Source organism: Lipotes vexillifer, unplaced genomic scaffold (assembly GCF_000442215.2).
Source record: "Lipotes vexillifer unplaced genomic scaffold, Lipotes_vexillifer_v1.1 scaffold105, whole genome shotgun sequence".
NCBI classification, from domain to species: Eukaryota; Metazoa; Chordata; class Mammalia; order Artiodactyla; family Lipotidae; genus Lipotes; species Lipotes vexillifer.
Window position 1 is genome coordinate 870,174 of NW_006778881.1, and position 18,817 is coordinate 888,990.

The window sequence follows — 18,817 nt, forward strand, 5'->3', positions numbered from 1 at the left end:
GTCTGGGTTTTCTACTTCATCAGGAAAAAAACCCAGTTCCAGGCCTTCTGAATTCTGCCTCGGCGGCAGGGGTACTTTGGCCTGTCATTATCACCAGTCACTTGCCGAACAGTCTTTTGTAAGTGAGAGCGCCCAGTGGCCTCCACCGCCCCCCAATATTTGGACTGCAATCAGGGACCCCTGCTCCGCCAAGCGGCCCACCACCTTCTCCCTCCCTCTGCTCTCGGACAGGCCAGGGCAACACTGATACATCCACTGGCCCAGGCACACAGTTCTCCTTAGTGCGGTGCCAACTTGGGGGCCAGGGCACTCCACACTCTCAGCAACAGAAGCATGATGCTCTGCCAACAAAGCCCAGGAGGTCAGACAGCTGGCTCTCACACCTGTTGGGCTGGTATGTGTCCGTGCAGAACAGCAGGAGGGTTGTACTGCAGGGGCTGTCCAAGTAACGGGTATCTGGCATCTCCTGAAAGTTGATAAAAAACGATTTTTACGTTTTCCTTGGGTAAGAAGGACTTGTCAGTTTTCTCAACTGTCTCAGGATGAGACGGGGAAACATGTTTAGCATATAATAAAATAGTGTAGGTACTGACATTTTTTTAAAAGAATTAAAAGCCTCCATCTAGCCTTTAAAGAGCTGGGGTAAACTTCTGAAAGGACTAAGGACTAATAACAATGGTTATGAGGGAGGTTAAGTGGTAAGAGCTGGGTAGACAGGTTAGCATGGAGAGAACAGCTCTGTAAACCTTAACATTCTATGCGAAATCCACCAAAGTAACTGTAATAGCTCATTATGCCCACTTGAGATGCTAAAATCCACATTTTTCTCTGATGCTTAAAAATTAACAGAAGTTACATTTCAGGGGATGGAAAAAACCTTGGAAAACTATGAAGCTCTCTATCCGTCCAAATTCATTATTAATTACTATAAACATATGCATTTATACATATACATATCCTCATGCAAACATTTTTCTAGGCTTAATCAATGGGTATATTTACATTCTAGGTCTTGGGTCTGCTCTTAAGCTCTCTTTAAATGAAAGTCTGTAACAATATTTATAATGTAAACTTGCTTAGAAAGACTGGCATAGTTCCTCAGTGTCACTCATGAGCAAGCAACCCCTTCCTAAATCAACAAGTGCGGGGTAGTCAGGATGGAGATACTCCAATTATTTTCTTTCACGCATGAGTGCCTATAAGTCATCCCATGGAAAGGGCTTCATAAATGCTGAGTGCAAAAGCCTTGTCCTAGAGAATAATGTTCTCATTTGTTATATTCTCATTTTATTTTAACCGTTAAGTTCCCCAATGTAGCACATTCAGTGTCTGGAGAAGGGTTATGCGTAGCTGCTAGGACAGCATCTTTAGGAAATCATACAGTGCTTCTCCTGACACTTTCCTAACAGAGAGAAGCAAGGCGTGAACCTCCTGCCACTCTGTGGAGCTGTTTTCTTTTTCTTTTTTTTTTTTTTGCGGTATGCGGGCCTCTCACTGTTGTGACCTCTCCCGTTGCGGAGCACAGGCTCCGGACGCGCAGGCTCAGCGGCCATGGCTCACGGGCCCAGCCGCTCTGCGGCATGCGGGATCTTCCCGGACCGGGGCACGAACCCGTGTCCCCTGCATCGGCAGGCGGACTCTCAACCACTGCGCCACCAGGGAAGCCCTGTGGGGCTCTTTTCTGATGAACACTTTTGGGGTGCTTTGGCAGCTCCATGGCAAAATACACCCACGACATACTTGCTCCACCCCAAACAATAGTTGAAGGGAAGACATGACATGGAGGTTTAGCACTGAGATCAGAGATGCAATTTTAAGCATGAAAATGTATAAAAAACAGTTGCAAAGAAGTCAGAGTTAAGTTCAGGCCTATGGAGCAGTATTCTTTGCAAATACAGAGCTGAGACTGTAGTCAGCAACAGCCAGAGATCCCTCCTGGTAGGCTACATTGCCACATACTGTTTCAATCCACACACTGTTGCAATTTACTTTTTTATAACGTGCTTTATTTTTCTAGTTTATTAAAGTTATTTGGCTTTGTAAAAAACGTGGAAATAGAGAATTATAAAGGAGAAGTTAGAGACCACCCTGGTAATTCCATTACTTCTAACATTTTGGTGTGTATCCTTCCAGTCTTGCTTTTATGTACGTGTGCTTACACATGTATATATGTGTACATTTTGTATTTCTTTGAAAAACCTGAGATATAATTAACGTAAAATAAAATACACATCTTTAGTGTTGGGTTTGATGAAATCTAACTATTGTAGAAGTTCATATAACCATGACCCAGAGAGAAGAGTATTTCCATCTCCTTGGAAGTTCCCTCAAGCTCCTTTTCAGTCAATTCCATATCTCATTCACACCACAATCTGAGTGCTAACACCGCAGCTTAGTTGCCTACAGTTGGATTTCATAAAATTAGAATCATGTCTTCTTTTTGTGTCTGGTTTGCTTTTTGCTTAACATGACTCGGAGATTCATCCATGCTGTTGCATGCCAGTGGTTTGCTTTGTTCATTTTTATTGCTGAGCTGTAAGGAATACTACAATTTTTTTATCCAACCTCCTGATGGTGGACATTTGGGTCACTGTCCAGTTTGGGCTGTTATAAGAAAATAAGGTTGTTATAAATGTACTTGTACAAGTCTGCACAGACATGTCTTCATTTCTCTTGGGTAAATACCTAGGAGTGGAACTGCTGCACTGTAAGGTAAGTGATTAACTTTGTAAGAAACTGCCAAATCTTTTTCCAAAGTGGTCATATATATCATTTTACACTCCCACACCAATGTGCGAAAATTTTGGTTGCTCTGTAACTTCACCAACATTTGGTTTTGTTAGTCTCTTTGATTATAGCCATTCTAGTGGGGGTGAGCAGTATTTCACTGAGATTTTAATGTTCCTTTCCCTAATGAATGATGTTGAGCACCTTTTCAAGGGCTTATTAGACATCTGTTTATCTTCTTTTTTGAAATGTCCACGTAACTTGTTCCTTTTTTTTTTTTAACAACTTTATCGGAGTACAATTGCTTTACGTTGTTGTGTTAGTTTTTGCTGTATAACAAAGTGAATCAGCTATACGTATATATATATATATATATCTCGCCATATCCCCTCCCTCTTGCGTCTCCCTCCCTCCCCCCCTCCCTATCCCACCCCTCTAGGTGGTCACAAAGCACCGAGCTGATCTCGCTGTGCTATGCAGCTGCTTCCCACTAGCTATCTACCTTAGGTTTGGTAGTGTATATATGTCCATGCCACTCTCTCACTTCATCCCAGCTTACCCTTCCCCCTCCCTGTGTCCTCAAGTCCATTCTCTATGTCTGTGTCTTTATTCCTGTCCTGACCCTAGGTTCTTCAGAACCATTTTTTTTAGATTCCATATATATGTGTTAGCATACGGTATTTGTTTTTCTGACTTACTTCACTCCGTATGACAGACTCTAGGTCCATCCACCTTATTACAAATAACTCAATTTCGTTTCTTTTCATGGCTGAGTACATATTCCATTGTATATATGTGCCACATCTTCTTTATCCATTCATCTGTCAATGGACACTTAGGCTGCTTCCATGTCCTGGCCATTGTAAATAACTTGTTCTTTAAAAATCACTCAGTGTACTATGACTACTTTCCCTCTTAATGATTCTTTAAGACATTATTTTTAGATTACTGTATAGAATTACTTATACGGAGATATATATGTCCATAATCTAATTAATCTCCTTACTAATGGACATTTAGATTGTTTTTGAACTTTTCTGGCATAGAATAAACTCTTCTGTGCATAAACCATTGTGTACATTATCCTCAGGATAAATTCCAGGAAATAAAATTAATGGTTTCCATGTTATTTTATAATCATCTGCTTGAGTTTCTGTTCCTCCAACTAGACTGAGGGTTGATGATGATGAGGTCTTGGCCTTATTCATCTTTGTACATCTGGGGCACAGTAAGTCCTCAATATTTGTTGAATAAATTTTTGAATAAACTCTTGATATTATTAGTCTAATACAGAAATTAGAAATACAAAACAGATACCACATAGCCTATTACTACTACAGAGGAATGGAGCTGAAGAATAAGTCAGTCACTTTAATTCATCCTGCAATTATTATAAGTAATTAATAAATTAGGAATTAACTAATTTTTTTTTTTGGGGGGGGGGTGGCCAGGCTGTGTGGCATGCTGGATCTTATTTCCCTGACCAGGGATTGAATCCATGCCCCATGCAGTGGAAGCGTGGAGTCTTAACCACTGGACTGCCAGGGAAGTCCCAGTAATTAATTATTAATTGTGATGAAACCTTAAGGTTAGGAGAGTGAATGGTAATAAATAAAGATGCCTGAGTGAGGTGAAAATGCAGTCCTGTGGAATAATGAAAGGTAGTGGTACCAAGTAAATCACAAAGTGACTGGGAATGGATGTCCTAAAGTTCTCTGAGGCTGTGACTAGCTTTGTACACACTTACCTTGCCCAGGGACAAAGGGTCTAGAAAACTGGGGTATGATGGAAAGTGGCGGTCCAGAGGGACGGACAGTTTTCAGGGTAGACAGCTGAGCTGGTGCTGGCGACTGAGCTGGTGAAATAATGGGACTACTGAGTTGAGGACTGTGCTGCAATTATATCAAGAAAAAAGGTCAGCATTTTAGGCTTTTTGCAAATTTCCTTTTGGACAGAAATTTTTACTCTTTCTGATTATAGATATGTACTTGTTACACCACTGCAATAGGTACTTTGTTATTAAAAAAGTTAAAACAGTATAGAAATTTATAATTTCCAATTCCCAAGGATAAACACTGGTAAACTGTTTCCATGCACATGCATCCATACATCTGTTTTACAAAAATGGAAACAGACTATACATCCTATTTTTGAATCTTGCTTTTGTACCTTTACAATAATATTGTAGATACTTTTCCATCAGAGAATATACACATCTACTTCATTCTTTTTTTCATATTAACTGTTTATTTTAAACTTCTTCCTTAAAACAGGTGCAAAAATAGTCCAAAAAAACTTCAGATTTCCCAAATGTTAATATTTTATTATATTTGCTTTCTCTCTATATATATAGTTACTTCTTTTCTGAACTATTAGAGAATGAGTTGCTCACAATACCACTCTATTTCCAAAATAATTAGTGTCTATTTCCTAAGAACAAGGACATTTTCTTATACAAATAACCACAGTGAATTATCAACATCAGGTGACTAACGACATAATATCAGATAATTTATATCATTTATTCAAATTTTGCCAACTGTCCCACTAAGGTACTTTATAGCAGAAGAAAAAAAGAAAGAAAAACTTCCTTCTAGTACAGAATCCGCTGTAGAATCAACTGCTGCATTTAGTTGTCTTGTCTCTTTAACCTTCTCCACCTAGAAGAGTCTGTCTTTCTTCTCTCTCATGATTTTGACATTTTGAAGATCAGTTTCTGAAGGTCACTCTGAAGACCAGTTATTTTATAGGATGGCTCTCAACTTGGGTTTGCCTACTGTTTCCTCATCAAAAAGCTTATGATATACATTTGGGGAAGGGAATTCCAGAGAAGTGATGCCGTGTCCTTCTCAATGCATCCTGTGAGAAGGTACATGACATCCATCTGTCACTACAGTACTGGTGATGTTTCTTTTGGCTGCTTGGTTAAGGTGGTGTCTGCCAGGTTTCTCCATTGTCAAGTTACTATTTTTTCCTTTCTAGTTATAAATGTCTCGTGGGGAGATCATAATATCTGTGAACAGAAACAATTTTACTTCTTCATTTCCAATGTTATTTCCAACATTTAATTTCTTTTTCTTACCTAATTGCATTGCCTAGAACCTCCAGTACAATCTTGGCAGGTGAAGATACTTCGTATGATACTTACCTTTTAAAATCTGTTAAGGCTTGGGGACTTCCCTGGTGGCGCAGTGGTTAAGAATCTGCCTGCCAATGCGGGGGACACGGGTTCCAGCCCTGGTCCAGGAAGATCCCACATGCCGCGAAGCAACTGAGCCCGTGCGCCACAACTACGGAGCCTGTGCTCTAGAGCCCGTGAGCCATAACTACTGAGCCCGTGTGCCACAACTACTGAAGCCCGCATGCCTAGAGCCCATGCTCTGCAACAAGAGAAGCCATAGCAATGAGAAGTCTGTGTACTGCAATGAAGAGGAGCCACTGCTTGCTGCAACTAGAGAAAGCCCGCACACAGCAACAAAGACCCAATGCAGCCATAAATAAATAAATAAATAAATTAAAATAAATAAATAAAATCTGTTAAGGCTTTACATGTGGCCTAACAATAAAGTCTATCCAAGAAGATGTGCAGTGTGCACCTAAGAGGAATGTGTGTGCTGTTGTTGTCAAGTAGTCTGTGTATGTTTGTTAGATCTAGTTGGTTCACTGTGTTTAAGCTCATTTTTTTACTTATCTTCTGTCTGGTTGTTCCATCCATTATTGAGAGTACGGTATTATGTCTCCAACTATTAATGTAGAACTGTCTATTTCTCCCTTCAATTGTGTCCGTTTTTGCTTCATGTATTTTGATGGTCTGCAATTAGGTGTGTAAGAGTTTAGAATTGTTATATCTTCTTGCTGTATTGAACCTTTTATTAATATATATATTCTTTGTATCTTGTAAAGTTTTTGGATCTGATGTTAGCATAACCACCTCTGCTCTCTTTTGGTTATGATTTGCATGAAGTATCTTTTTTCATCCTTTCACTTTCAATCTATTTGTGTCTTTGGATCTAAAGTGAGCCTCTTGTAGATAGCATATAGTTAGATCATGTGTTTTTATCCATTCAGCCAATCTGTCTTTTGATTGAAGATTTTAATCCATTTCCATTTAAAGCGATTACCAATCAAGGGGGATTTAATTTTATCATTTTGCTATTTGTTTTCTGTATGTCTTATTGCTTTTTTGTCCCTCATTTCCTGCACTACTGTCTTCTTTTGTGTTTGCTTGATTTTTTTTGTACTGAAATGTTTAAATTCCTTTCTCATTTCCTTTTGTATACATTCCATAGCTTTTTTCCTTCGTGGTAACCTTGGGGATTACACCTAACATACAAAAGTTAAATATAATGCTTAAATTTGAATTTATACTAGCTTAACTTCAATAACATACAAAAACTGTGCTCCTCTGTCTCTACCCCCTTTGGTTGCTGATGTCACAAAATTACATCTTTATACTCTATGTGCCCCCAAACAAACTTATAATTCTTTTTTTTTTTTTTTGGCCGCACCGCATGGCACGCAGGATCTTAGTTCTCTGACTAGGGATCGAACCTGTGCCCCTTGCAGTGGAGGCGCAGAGTCTTAACCACTGGACCGCCAGCGAAGTCCCAAACTTATAATTCTTTTAAGTGCATTAGTCTCTTAAATTATGTAGAAAACAAAATGGGGAGTTAGAAATCAAAGTTATAATAACACTGTCTTTCAGATAATAATTGTTTAAAAAATATTAATCTCTTAATTCACGTAGAATTAAGAATGGGGGCTACTCTTTGTTGTGGTGCGCAGGGTGCACAGGCTTCAGTAGTTGTGGCTTGCAGGCTCAGTAGTTGTGGCTCGCGGGCTCTAGAGCACAGGCTCAGCAGTTGTGGTGCATGGGCTTAGTTGCTCTGCGGCATGTGGGATCTTCCCGGACCAGGGATTGAACATGTGTCCTCTGCATTGGCAGGCGGATTCTTAACCACTGCGCCACCAGGGAAGGCCCTGAAGGACAGTTTTGCTAGATATAGGATTCTTGGTTGACGGTTTTTCTTCTTGTAGCACTCTGAATATATCGGCCTGTTGCCTCCAGTCTCCAAAGTTTCTGATGAGAGATCTGCTGATAATCTTTTTGAAGATCGCTTATATGTTATGAGTTGTTTCTTTCTTGCTGCTTTTAATATTCTCTCTGCCTTTGTCTTTCTAAAAATTGATTATTGTATGTCTCAGTGTGCATCTCTGAGTTCACCTTACTTGGAGTTTGTTGAGCTGCTTGATGTTTACATTCATGTCTTTTATCAAATTTGAGAAGTTTTCAGTCGTTATTTCTTCAAATATTCTCTCTGTCCCCTTCTCTCTTCTCCTTCTGAGATACCCACAATGTTTATGTTGGCCCACTTGATGGTGTTCCATAGGTTCCTTAGGCCCTGTTCACTTTACTTCATTCTTTTTTGTCTGTTCCTCAGACTCGAATCATTTACATTGCCCTATCTTCAAGTTCTCTGATTCCTTCTTTTGCCTGCTCAAATTTACCAATGAATTCCTTTAGTGTATTTTTTCATTTTAGTCATTGTATTTTCAGCTCTAGAATTTTTCCTAAATGGCACATAAATTTATTTAATAATTTACCCACTACTGAATATCAGACTATTTTCAGATTTTCAGTGTTAGGACAGAGAAGAAAGAAATATCCTTGCAAACATATTCTTGTATGTTTGTTCCACAATTTTTACTAGACAAAGTTCTAGAAGTGAATTTGTGAATCAGAGGCCTTCCACATTTTGAAAAATGTCACTAAACTGCACTCCAAAAAGAGTTGCATCAATCAATTTACCAAGAGTCACAAGAGAGTTTACAACTGGATATATCTGCCAACACTGCAAATTAATAGTCTTCCTAAATATCCCAATTATACAGATAAAAAACTATTTTTATCTGTTTAATGGCCACTGGCCATTTATAGTTTGTGACCTAGCCTATAAGTGACCATTGCCTTTTTTATTTTGATATGATTTTGTCATGTGCATTGACAAATTTTTTGTTCGTCTTTAAAAAAAAATTAAAAACCTTTCAATGTTGTAAACAAACTTTCAAGTATATAAAAGTATATACTCATCACAGACAGATGAGTATAACAAATTTCCATATACTCATCATCCAGCTTTGATTGTGATATCCCCTGCTTTTTTTCTTACTAGACAATTTAAAGGAAATCTCAGATTATCACAGGATTTCACTTGTAAATATTTCAGTATATAAATATTTCTATCTAACAGATAAGAACTATTACAAAAAAACCCCACCTTTATCATACTAACAAAATTAACATATTGAACTGTCCACTTTTTGCCTCAAAATGTCTTTTGGCTGTTCAGTATCCAAGGAAGATCGCCATACATTGCATCTGATTGTTATAACTCTTGAGTCTCTATTAATCTACAACAGACTCATCCTTCATTTAAAAATGCCATTTATTTGTTAAAGAAATAGGCCAATTTATCCAATAAAATATTCCACTATACATAGAAACTGCTTTATATTTTCTTCCTTTATTTTCTGTAAATTAATAGCTAGACTTAGAGAGACTTGATTAGATTCAGGTTCTATATATATATATATATATATTTTTTTTTTTTTTTTTTTTTTTTTATTTTACTTAATAAAGGCCCCAAAGTGCAAGAGTTGTCATGCTGGCAATTCAAATATGACAAAGAGGAGCCCATAACCTACTTTTTTTTTGGTTGCACTGCACGGCTTATGGGATCTTAGTTCCCTGACCAGGGATCAAACCTGTGCCCCAGCAATGGAAGCTCAGAGTCCTAACCACTAGACTGCCAGGGAATTCCCAGGTTCAATATTTTTGACAAGAGTATATCATAGGTGATGCTTCTAAACCACATTAGAAAGCAAATAATGTTTGGTTGGCCCAATTTAATTGATGCTACAATTGAACAGTTGCTTCAAGTGCTGTCTGCCTAATCTACCCATTTTAAAGTTCCCCATAAATCGTTTCCTAATGTTTCTGGCATTTGCTGATGATGTTTCCCTGTTCATTACTTTAACAGGACTCCAAAATAGTGATTTTTAAATTCTATCATTGCCTTTAAATTTGTTAATTGTATTTCTTCTATGATGAAGAGCATTCCCTCATCAACTTTCTGGCTACAGTAAAATACAGTTCAGATGGGGAAGGCAGGATAACAGCTTAATTCATTTTCTTTACCAAATTTCAGATCTAGTTTGTCTTCTGAGTTTTTAAATTAAAAAAATTTAAATTATGCAAACGTTGGGAAACATATTTAAATACTGAAATAAATTGTCTGGATATAGAGAATGTTCAAACTTCTTTACTAATTTGTTTGAGAAGATTTCAAATTCGGCATCAAGCCTTATAGGTTGGTCAATCTTATGTAACTAAATATTGAAAGTTTTAAAATTATAATAAAAGAGGCATCTTACCTGAACAATATTGTCTATACTGCTAAATTCCACACACTTCTGTCCTCTCTGGTGATCACAGTAATATTTGTTTTGCTTCCACAGTGGGGGTGAATGGGCACGAGACTGTGGATTGTTTGGTACACTGAGCTGCATCATCACCATTCCGCCACCAGCTGGTGGAGGTGGCACAGCTGAAAATCAGAATCAGGACACTGCAATTAGCAAACTTTAGCAAATAGCTGGTATCTTTAAACACCAAGATAATGGCAATAATTTTACATCTCTGAAAAAAAATTTACTGCTATTTATACAAGCCAGATTTAAACTCTAATGCTTATACTACAAGTGCTGTGTTTAAAAAGACATTGAAATTGACTCTGTAGACCTAAACATCTCACTTAACCTCAACACAGTAAGTCAGGAAAGTCCAATTATCTACAACAAGACCTAGTATAGAGTAGGACAATTGCGATATGATCTACAAAAGTGCTTAATTTTTAAAATAAATTCATTTTCAAACGAGCATTATTTTAAATACATAAAGGAATACTCTGGGAAAAATTAGTGTCCTACAGAAATTCTGACATACAGAGAAAAGTCGTCTTTTGAGTGAATCAGTCTCATGCGGTGGGAAAAAGTTTGGGATACAGGAATCAGAAAGCACAATTTCAGTGTCCTGAAATGTCCTATAACTCTGGGGAAATTATTTTTCCTCTTTTATTGTATTTTCTCGTCTGAAAAAGGCTAGGAAGACCTCCTAGGCTGATTTTAAAGAGTTATAATAATCATATGCATGTACAAACACTGCTAGCTGTACAGTACCTGTGGACTACAATATCTACCTTCTCATCTGATTTATTCCTGCCATGGCACTGGTATTGCAGCACTACTAGTATTCGGAATGTAACTGCCACTCACCACTTCAGTGTAAGGTAAGGTGCCCTGTGCCCCACCTCCAGGGCCACTGTTTGCATTGCAGTAATCGTAATGGTAGTTTCCAATTCCCCAGAAATAGCACCACCCTGACCTGGCTAGGCACACCACAGAAGGGCTGACTGCTTAGGAACATCTCAAGGTTCTCGTTGGCCACAGCAGCCCATGCTGATGCAGCCACTATTAGTCATGTATTTGATAATCATTTATTGTTTCTCTGCTTCTTTGAGATTACATATGTCAACAGACCATTACAATAAAATATGATAAAGGATTGTTTAAGACACTATGGAAGCAGAGAAAATGAAGCAACAAACTGTTTTAAGGACTGAGGAAGGCTTTGCAGAAGAGGTGATTTCTGAGTCAAACTTCAAGGATAAGCAGGATTTTGGCAAACTGGATGGTGGACAGGCATTCCAGGCGGAGGGAAGAACAGGTACAGAAGTATCTTTGGCATGAAAGAGCATAGTATAGTCTACAAATAGAGTTCTGCATGACTTGAGCATATACGTATAAATAGAAGGCTTAATTGCTAGGGAGTGTAGATGGAGAATCTATGCAAATTTTTAATTCAGAGGAATGACATGAAGAGACACCTGTTTCAGGACAGTGATTCTTGAACTGTGTATATATGTGTGCATGTGCTGTGGAGGAGGAAAGCTGGACGTGGGGCAACATGAAATAAGCAAAACACATAAGAAATTACTGTGAAGACATGAAAAGAACTGACCAAAAGTAGAGGCAGTGGGGAAGGAAGGACGGTACCAGCTTTGAGGAAATGGTGAAGCCTGAGTGTGAAAGGGGTGAACGGAAGAGAGTTATAATTTTGCCATTTGTATTGGTCCCTAGATAGAAGGTGAGGAAAGGGAGGCAGGAAGAGGGAGAAATATTAAATCTAGTGCCCCTGACACATCCCTGAGTAGGAATGTCCAGCAGGCCGTTGGCTATGTGGTCTTGTCTTGGCAGAAATAAAATTTGGGAGACACCGGCAAAAAAGCCGTTGTTGAAACTGGGGAAGTGGTTGGACTTCTGAGGAAGAAGCTGACGAGTAATGAGAGAGGGTATCCCAGAGAACATCCATACTTATGAGGCAGGCAGGAAGGAGAGCCTGAGCAGGAGAATCGGAGAGCAGCGGCAGTGGTAGCAGGGGAAAAGGAAGAAGCGGGCGGAACCTGTTAGCTCTGATTTCTCATGGCACCCTGCATACTCTGGGTACATCTCAGCACCTAACAAGTTGAAAACCTTTTTCTAGAAATGTCCAAGGAACTTATTTCTCAAATGGACAAACCATTGCCTTCTTTTTCTTCCAATTGTCTATTCATACCTGCACACTGGTGGCCTTGAAGCTGCTGGGAATTGCATGGTGATGTAGCTCGAGGCAACTGTACTTGTTCTGATCCTGGAGGTTGCAAGTAACCTACTGAGGAGCTATGGGGAAAAAAAATCAAACATACACGAAAACACAGCCCAATGAGATGGAGATGACTGTAAAGTTTCTTTGAATGAACAGTCCTATAAACTTATTTAAATAAAATTATTTTTCAAGTAGGTCAGCTTAGTAGAAGTCAAAACTAACTCTTTTCTAAACTGAGAGTTATAAATAATTACTTTTTGGATAAAAATCACCTTGTTTTTGACAATAACACAGATTTAAAAAAATAACTCCTGATTTCATTGCTCTTATTCTTTTACAACTTATTCTAAATATGATTTTTGTACTGTTCAAATAATTATTTTAAAAAGAAGAAAAATAACTCACTAATTTTACAGAATAAAAAGGTACTTTATTTGGATCTCACTAAGCTATACTTTAGAAGAGAGAATATGCAGTTAGACAATGATGAGACTCAGAAAAAATACGTTATTCCCTAAAAAATGTGCTATCTAAGGACATAAGGTACTATCTAATGAATAAAATAAACAATAGAACATGATTCTGACATATTCTAATAGAAATACTGACAAAAATAGAAGGCTGTTATTGTAAAACCATTAAGCTATTACTGTATTTTTCAAGGTTAGTCTTTGAGAATCAAACTAATATGGGATTTGTCATAATATGTCTTTAAAGTTTTCTCCATTTAGCAATTTCTTTTAAGAAAATAGTGAAAATCATAGAGCAATACTGTGAATTCTTTCTGAGAATTCTCAAGGAATCAGAAATCTTAATTTATTATAAAACCCTGTTACCACCCTTTTTTAATCATTTAAATCAACTTTCTTTACATGGTATTTTATTTCTTAATCTAGCTTTAACAACTTTTTGCATTTACATCTCACATAACTGCATCAAAAATAATACATTAGATCCAAGTACTGAATTACAGAAAATACAGGGAGACATGTTAAACAATACCATGATGACACAATCAGTCAAATCCAGACTCTGGGACACTCTACAAGACAAATGTGTGAAAACATAAGCAGTACTTGTGAGGTAGCTGGTAATACAAAGACCAACTGGATATTGGATATAATTAAGAAATTAACTGCTAAATTTTCTAGAATGTGAAACAGTACTATTAAGTTAGGTAGGTTTAAAAAAACCTTTTAGGGATACCTATACTGAAATACTCGTGAATGAAAATAATATGATACCTGGGTTTATTTCAAAATAATATGGGAGGAGGATGAAACAGAAGTTTAAATGAAAACAGATTAGTCATTAGTTGATAAATGTACAAGCTAAGTGATGGGTACATGGGGGTTCAGTACACTTCTGTTTACAATTATGTGTATTTAAAAATGTCTGTAGGGACTTCCCTGGTGGTCTAGTGGTAAAGAATCCGCCTTCCAATGTAGGGTGCGTGGGTTTGATCCCTGGTCCGGGAACTAAGATCCCACATGCTGTGGGGCAACTAAGCCCGTGCGCCTCAACGAGAGAGCCCAAGTGCTGCAAATTACAGAACCCACGTGCTCTGGAGCCCTTGCGCCACAACTACAGAGCCCACATGCCCTGGAGTCTGCATGCCACAACTAGAGAGAGAAAACCACACACCACAACTGGAGAGAAGCCCAGGTGCCACAGCTAGAGAGAAGTCCACACGCTGCAAAAATGAGCCTGCGCACCACAACCAAAGAAAAAAGAAAGAAAAAAAAGATCCTGCACACCACAACAAAGACCCGAGGCAGCCAAAGGAAAAAAATAAAAATGAAAATAAAAATAGGGAATTCCCTGGTAGCGCAGTGGTGAAGAATCTGCCTACCAATGCAGGGGGCACAGGTTCGATCCCTGGTACGGGAGGATCCCACATGCCTCAGAGCAACTAAGCCCGAGCACCACAACTACTGAGCCTACACTCTGGAGCCCGCGAGCCACAACTACTGAAGCCCGCAAGCCTAGACCCCATGCTCCACAACAAGAGAAGTCACTGCAATGAGAAGCCTGCACACCGCAACGAAGAGTAGCCTTCGCTCGCTGCAACTAGAGAAAACCCGCACACAGCAATGAAGAACCAACGCAGCCAGAAATAAATAAATTTATTAAAAACAAACAAACTGGGCTTCCCTGGTGGCACAGTGGTTGAGGGTCCACCAGCCAATGCAGGGGACACGGGTTCGTGCCCCGGTCCGGGAGGATCCCACATGCCGCGGAGCGGCTGGGCCCGTGGGCCATGGCTGCTGGGCCTGCGCGTCCGGAGCCTGTGCTCCGCAATGGGAGAGGCCACGGCGGTGAGGGGCACGCGTACCGAAGAAAAACAAAAACAAAAACAAAAAAACCCAACCAAACAAAAACATTAAAAAAATGTACCAAGGACCTTAAAAACAGTCATATCTTATGATCTATTAATCCCACTCTAAAGACCCTATAAAAATGAAGAAATTCAAGTTGCTCACCAGGGTTAATAAATTATTGTATATTCATAAAATCAAACATTAAAAATTATATTTACAAAGAAATTTTTAATGACGTGAAAAACCCTATACAACACGAACAAAAAATATCCAATAGTATCACAACTATGTTAAAACTACATACAAAGACTTCTTTGGTGGCGCAGTGGTTAAGAATCCACCTGCCAATGCAGGGGACATGGGTTTGAGCCCTGATCCCGGAAGATCCCACATGCCACGCAGCAACTAAGCCCGTGTGCCACAACTACCGAGCCCACGTGCCACAGCTACTGAAGCCCGTGTGCCTAGAGCCCGTGCTCTGCAACAATAGAAGCTACCACAATGAGAAGCTCGTGCACTGCAACAAAGAGTAGACCTGCTCGCCGCAACTAGAGAAAGCCTGCGCGCAGCAACAAAGACCCAACACAGCCAAAAATAAATACATTAATAAATTTATTTTAAAAAACCAAAAAAACTACATATGAAAAGAAAAAAGATTGAGAGAATAATATGAACATGACAGGAGCAGTTAACGTTTCCAAAAATGCACACATGCATTTAATAATTCTAATCACTAAAAATACCCTATGAAAACTGCCTGAAAAGTTCAACTTTTAAATGCTGTATCAGGGATTTAATATCAACTAATAATCTGAATCTCCTTCAGAAGTCTTCAGAAGTCACAGTATGCCCTGTGAAGACAATTACACTGATCTTCTGAAATATAAATCACCTTCAATTCATTTGAGGGGTAGACTTCAGTCAGGTTTGCTGTCTCTGGAAGAAAATATTAGCTTTCTTCCTTATAAGCTCTTTGCAATTCAAGGTGACTTCTACCTTATGTATTTTTGTGATGAGGATATCTAGCTAGGACAATATAAACAAACCCTCAACCAATTAGAATCTGACCAAACTATATGCTCAATTAATGAAAATAAATGTCAAATAAAACTTTTATTGTACAATATGTGGAGTTTTCCTTACATGCAAATGGCCAATTTTTCTAGGCTTTCTGGTTAAATGTTTATATTCCTAGAAGTATTCATTTATAGCTCACCTATTTCCAATGTGAAAGATTAAAAAAAAACTGAGTATACTAAAAAACAGAGAAGAGAAAACACTTAAAAGCAAAACAGAAATGGTGTAGGGACATCTGGGATAAGATTGTTGTGTTCACTGAGAACCAAATCTACTTTGTGTTTCCAGGCAGCTAAGACAAGTTGGTGAACCCAGAGGATTATAAGACTCTGCCAGGAAGATAAAGGAAGCAAACATTTAAGCCTCTGGCAGATGCTGGGTTACAGGCATATCATAATTGTATTCTATGATGAATTTAAAGCATGTAGTTAATTATAGAGGAATTTAGTCCTGTGATAGAAGACATGAAACGCAGTTCATCATTTTACCAGGAAACTGAGAAGCTGAGGGGGAAATCTTGCCTGAAGAGAGGATTACTTCCTGTTAAAAAATAGGTAGGATGTAGAATTACTTACAGTAAGGGCTAACATTTTCCTTAAAATGAACTTTGTAGTTTTCAAGTACTTGAATGAGACACAAGGGTCTGCACTGCACATTTCACATAAAAGATGCCTTTGGCTTGAGAAATATAAGGGTAGCTATTATCAAACACAATCAACCGCAAAGATATCTGTAGTGCTCCTGGGAGAATAACTGAGTTTGAGAAGGGCCATACTCTAACCACCCCACTAGTATAAACTGGTTATTATCAAGCAGCTCTGTCAGTGCAGAGCTAACGGATATATCACTTTAGTAGCTCGCTGAAGTCGTAGCAAACATTCACCAAACAGTAATTTTAGCTTTAGTATAGCTGATCCTAAGGTGCTCTTTTTAACAATAACTTAGCTGCTTATTAAGTCTGTGAGACCATAAAATTGTCACTGGCACTGAGGACGATGCTTGTATGCCTGTGTGATACAGCTGAAGAACGGGTATCCCATTCCTCAAACAGCTTCATAAAATCTTTTAAATATAATTTCAAAAGACAGGATGCCAGAACAGTATAATTTCTTCTTTTTTGAATCAAATTTCACCAATTAGAGACTGACTTCTGGCACGACAGCATGAGTTTACCGATCTGCTCTCCCCACTGAAAGTGGTGAAAGCTATAAAAAAGCATCCACTGAAACCCTATGGAAATGATCCTAAGGATGAAGAGCAAACTACAAACATCTATTCAAGAACATGTATGAAAACTCAGTAAGAAAACTGAGTTTGGGGCTTCCCTGGTGGTGCAGTGGCTGAGAGTCCGCCTGCCAATGCAGGGGACACGGGTGCGTGCCCCGGTCCGGGAAGATCCCACATGCCGCGGAGCGGCTAGGCCCATGAGCCATGGCCGCTAAGCCTGCACGTCCGGAGCCTGTGCTCCGCAGCGGGAGAGGCCACAACAGTGAGAGGCCCGTGTACCGCAAAAAAACAAAAACAAAAACAAAAACAAAAACGAAAAGTGAGTTTGATATTTGAACCAATACTACTCGTTCCTGCCCCTCCCAGTTTAGTGAGGTACAGACTCTACTCCAGACAGCTGTAGCCAAGAACACAGAGCTCCCTTTCCCCACAGCACCAGAGGGAGGGTTTCTTCCTAGGGGGAGTGGTATGTCAGCTTTCTCATCCTGCCCTCAGGTACTGTTGCTGAAGCTAAATCTGGGGTGAATGAGCATGAGAGGGGGGAACTCCTTTCCGCCCAACCTCCACTTGTACAACAGAGGGTCTACTGTGGGTGTGATATGCAGAGAATACTGGGGCGCTGGCCTGATCACCCTTGCCCCAGCTCCTGAAGTGGTGATTTTTCACACTAGGAGAGGTAAGCCAGTGATCCTAGGCTGTGGTCTCCCCACCCTCTACCAAGTGCTCAGCTCATAGGATAGGGTGTCACTTTTAGAGAAGCTAATCACTGTCCAAATCCCCAGCTTCTGAGCCCTGGCTCAGAGATTTCTCTGGGGAGAAAAGAGGCTATAAAACAGCACCTAATGTATTCTCCAAAGAACTGTCTTTTTAAAAATTTATTTATTCATTTATTATTTTTGGCTGCGTTGGGTCTTCATTGCTGTGCGTGGGCTTTCTCTAGTTGCGGCGAGTGGGGGATACTCTTCGTTGAGGTGCATGGGCTTCTCATTGAGGTGGCTTTTCTTGTTGCGGAGCACAGGCTCTAGGTGCACAGGCTTCAGTAGCTGTGGCACGCAGGCTCAGTAGTCGTGGCTCGTGGGCTCTAGAACGCAGCCTCAGTAGTTGTGGCGACACGGGCTTAGCTGCTCTGCAGCATGTGGGATCTTCCCGGACCAGGGCTGGAACCCGTGTCCCCTGCATTGGCAGGCGGATTCTTAACCACTGCGCCACCAGGGAAACCCTCCAGCTTTTTTGTTTTTGTTTTTGTTTGTTTGTTCGTTTTTGCGGTATGTGGGCCTCTCACTGCTGTGGCCTCCCCTGCTGCGGAGTACAGGCTCTGGACGCGCAGGCTCAGCGGCCATGGCTCACGGGCCCAGCCGCTCCACGGCATGTGAGATCCTCCCAGACTGGGGCATGAACCCACGTCCGCTGCATCCGCAGACGGACTCCCAACCACTGCGCCACCAGGGAAGCCCTCCAGCTTTTATTAATTACAAATAATACTGCAGTGAACACCTTTAGCATTATCTTTGCACCTTTGTGCTGGTATTTCAACCAGAGAGATTTCTAGAAATAGAACTACTGGATTAAAGGCGTATTCTTAACCACTGCACCAACACGGAAGCCCCAAAAGAACTGTCTTTAACTGCAACAGAGTGGGACGAAGTTCAAGCCTACAGGTGCTTTCAGGAACAGTGATGACTGTGGTAAAGACAACTGGGAGGAGATTCAAGACTCAGGCTAAACTGTAGGCTTGCTAGTTTGCAAGAGGGAAAGAGGAAAA

The 18,817-nt window shown here is 39.8% G+C and overlaps 1 protein-coding gene across 1 annotated transcript in view; it reads right to left on the bottom strand.

Annotated features, from left to right (window-relative positions):
* LOC103074306 (R3H domain-containing protein 1-like) overlaps positions 1-18,817 on the bottom strand; it is a gene marked incomplete at its 5' end in the record, with an annotated part of 53,857 nt that overhangs the window by 1,339 nt on the left and 33,701 nt on the right. Inside the window, 4 exons of the mRNA XM_007452024.1 lie at positions 384-466; positions 4,475-4,619; positions 10,162-10,334; positions 12,401-12,504. Of these exons, the coding sequence (XP_007452086.1) occupies positions 384-466; positions 4,475-4,619; positions 10,162-10,334; positions 12,401-12,504 (505 nt within the window). The remainder of the gene's footprint in view (positions 1-383; positions 467-4,474; positions 4,620-10,161; positions 10,335-12,400; positions 12,505-18,817) is intronic.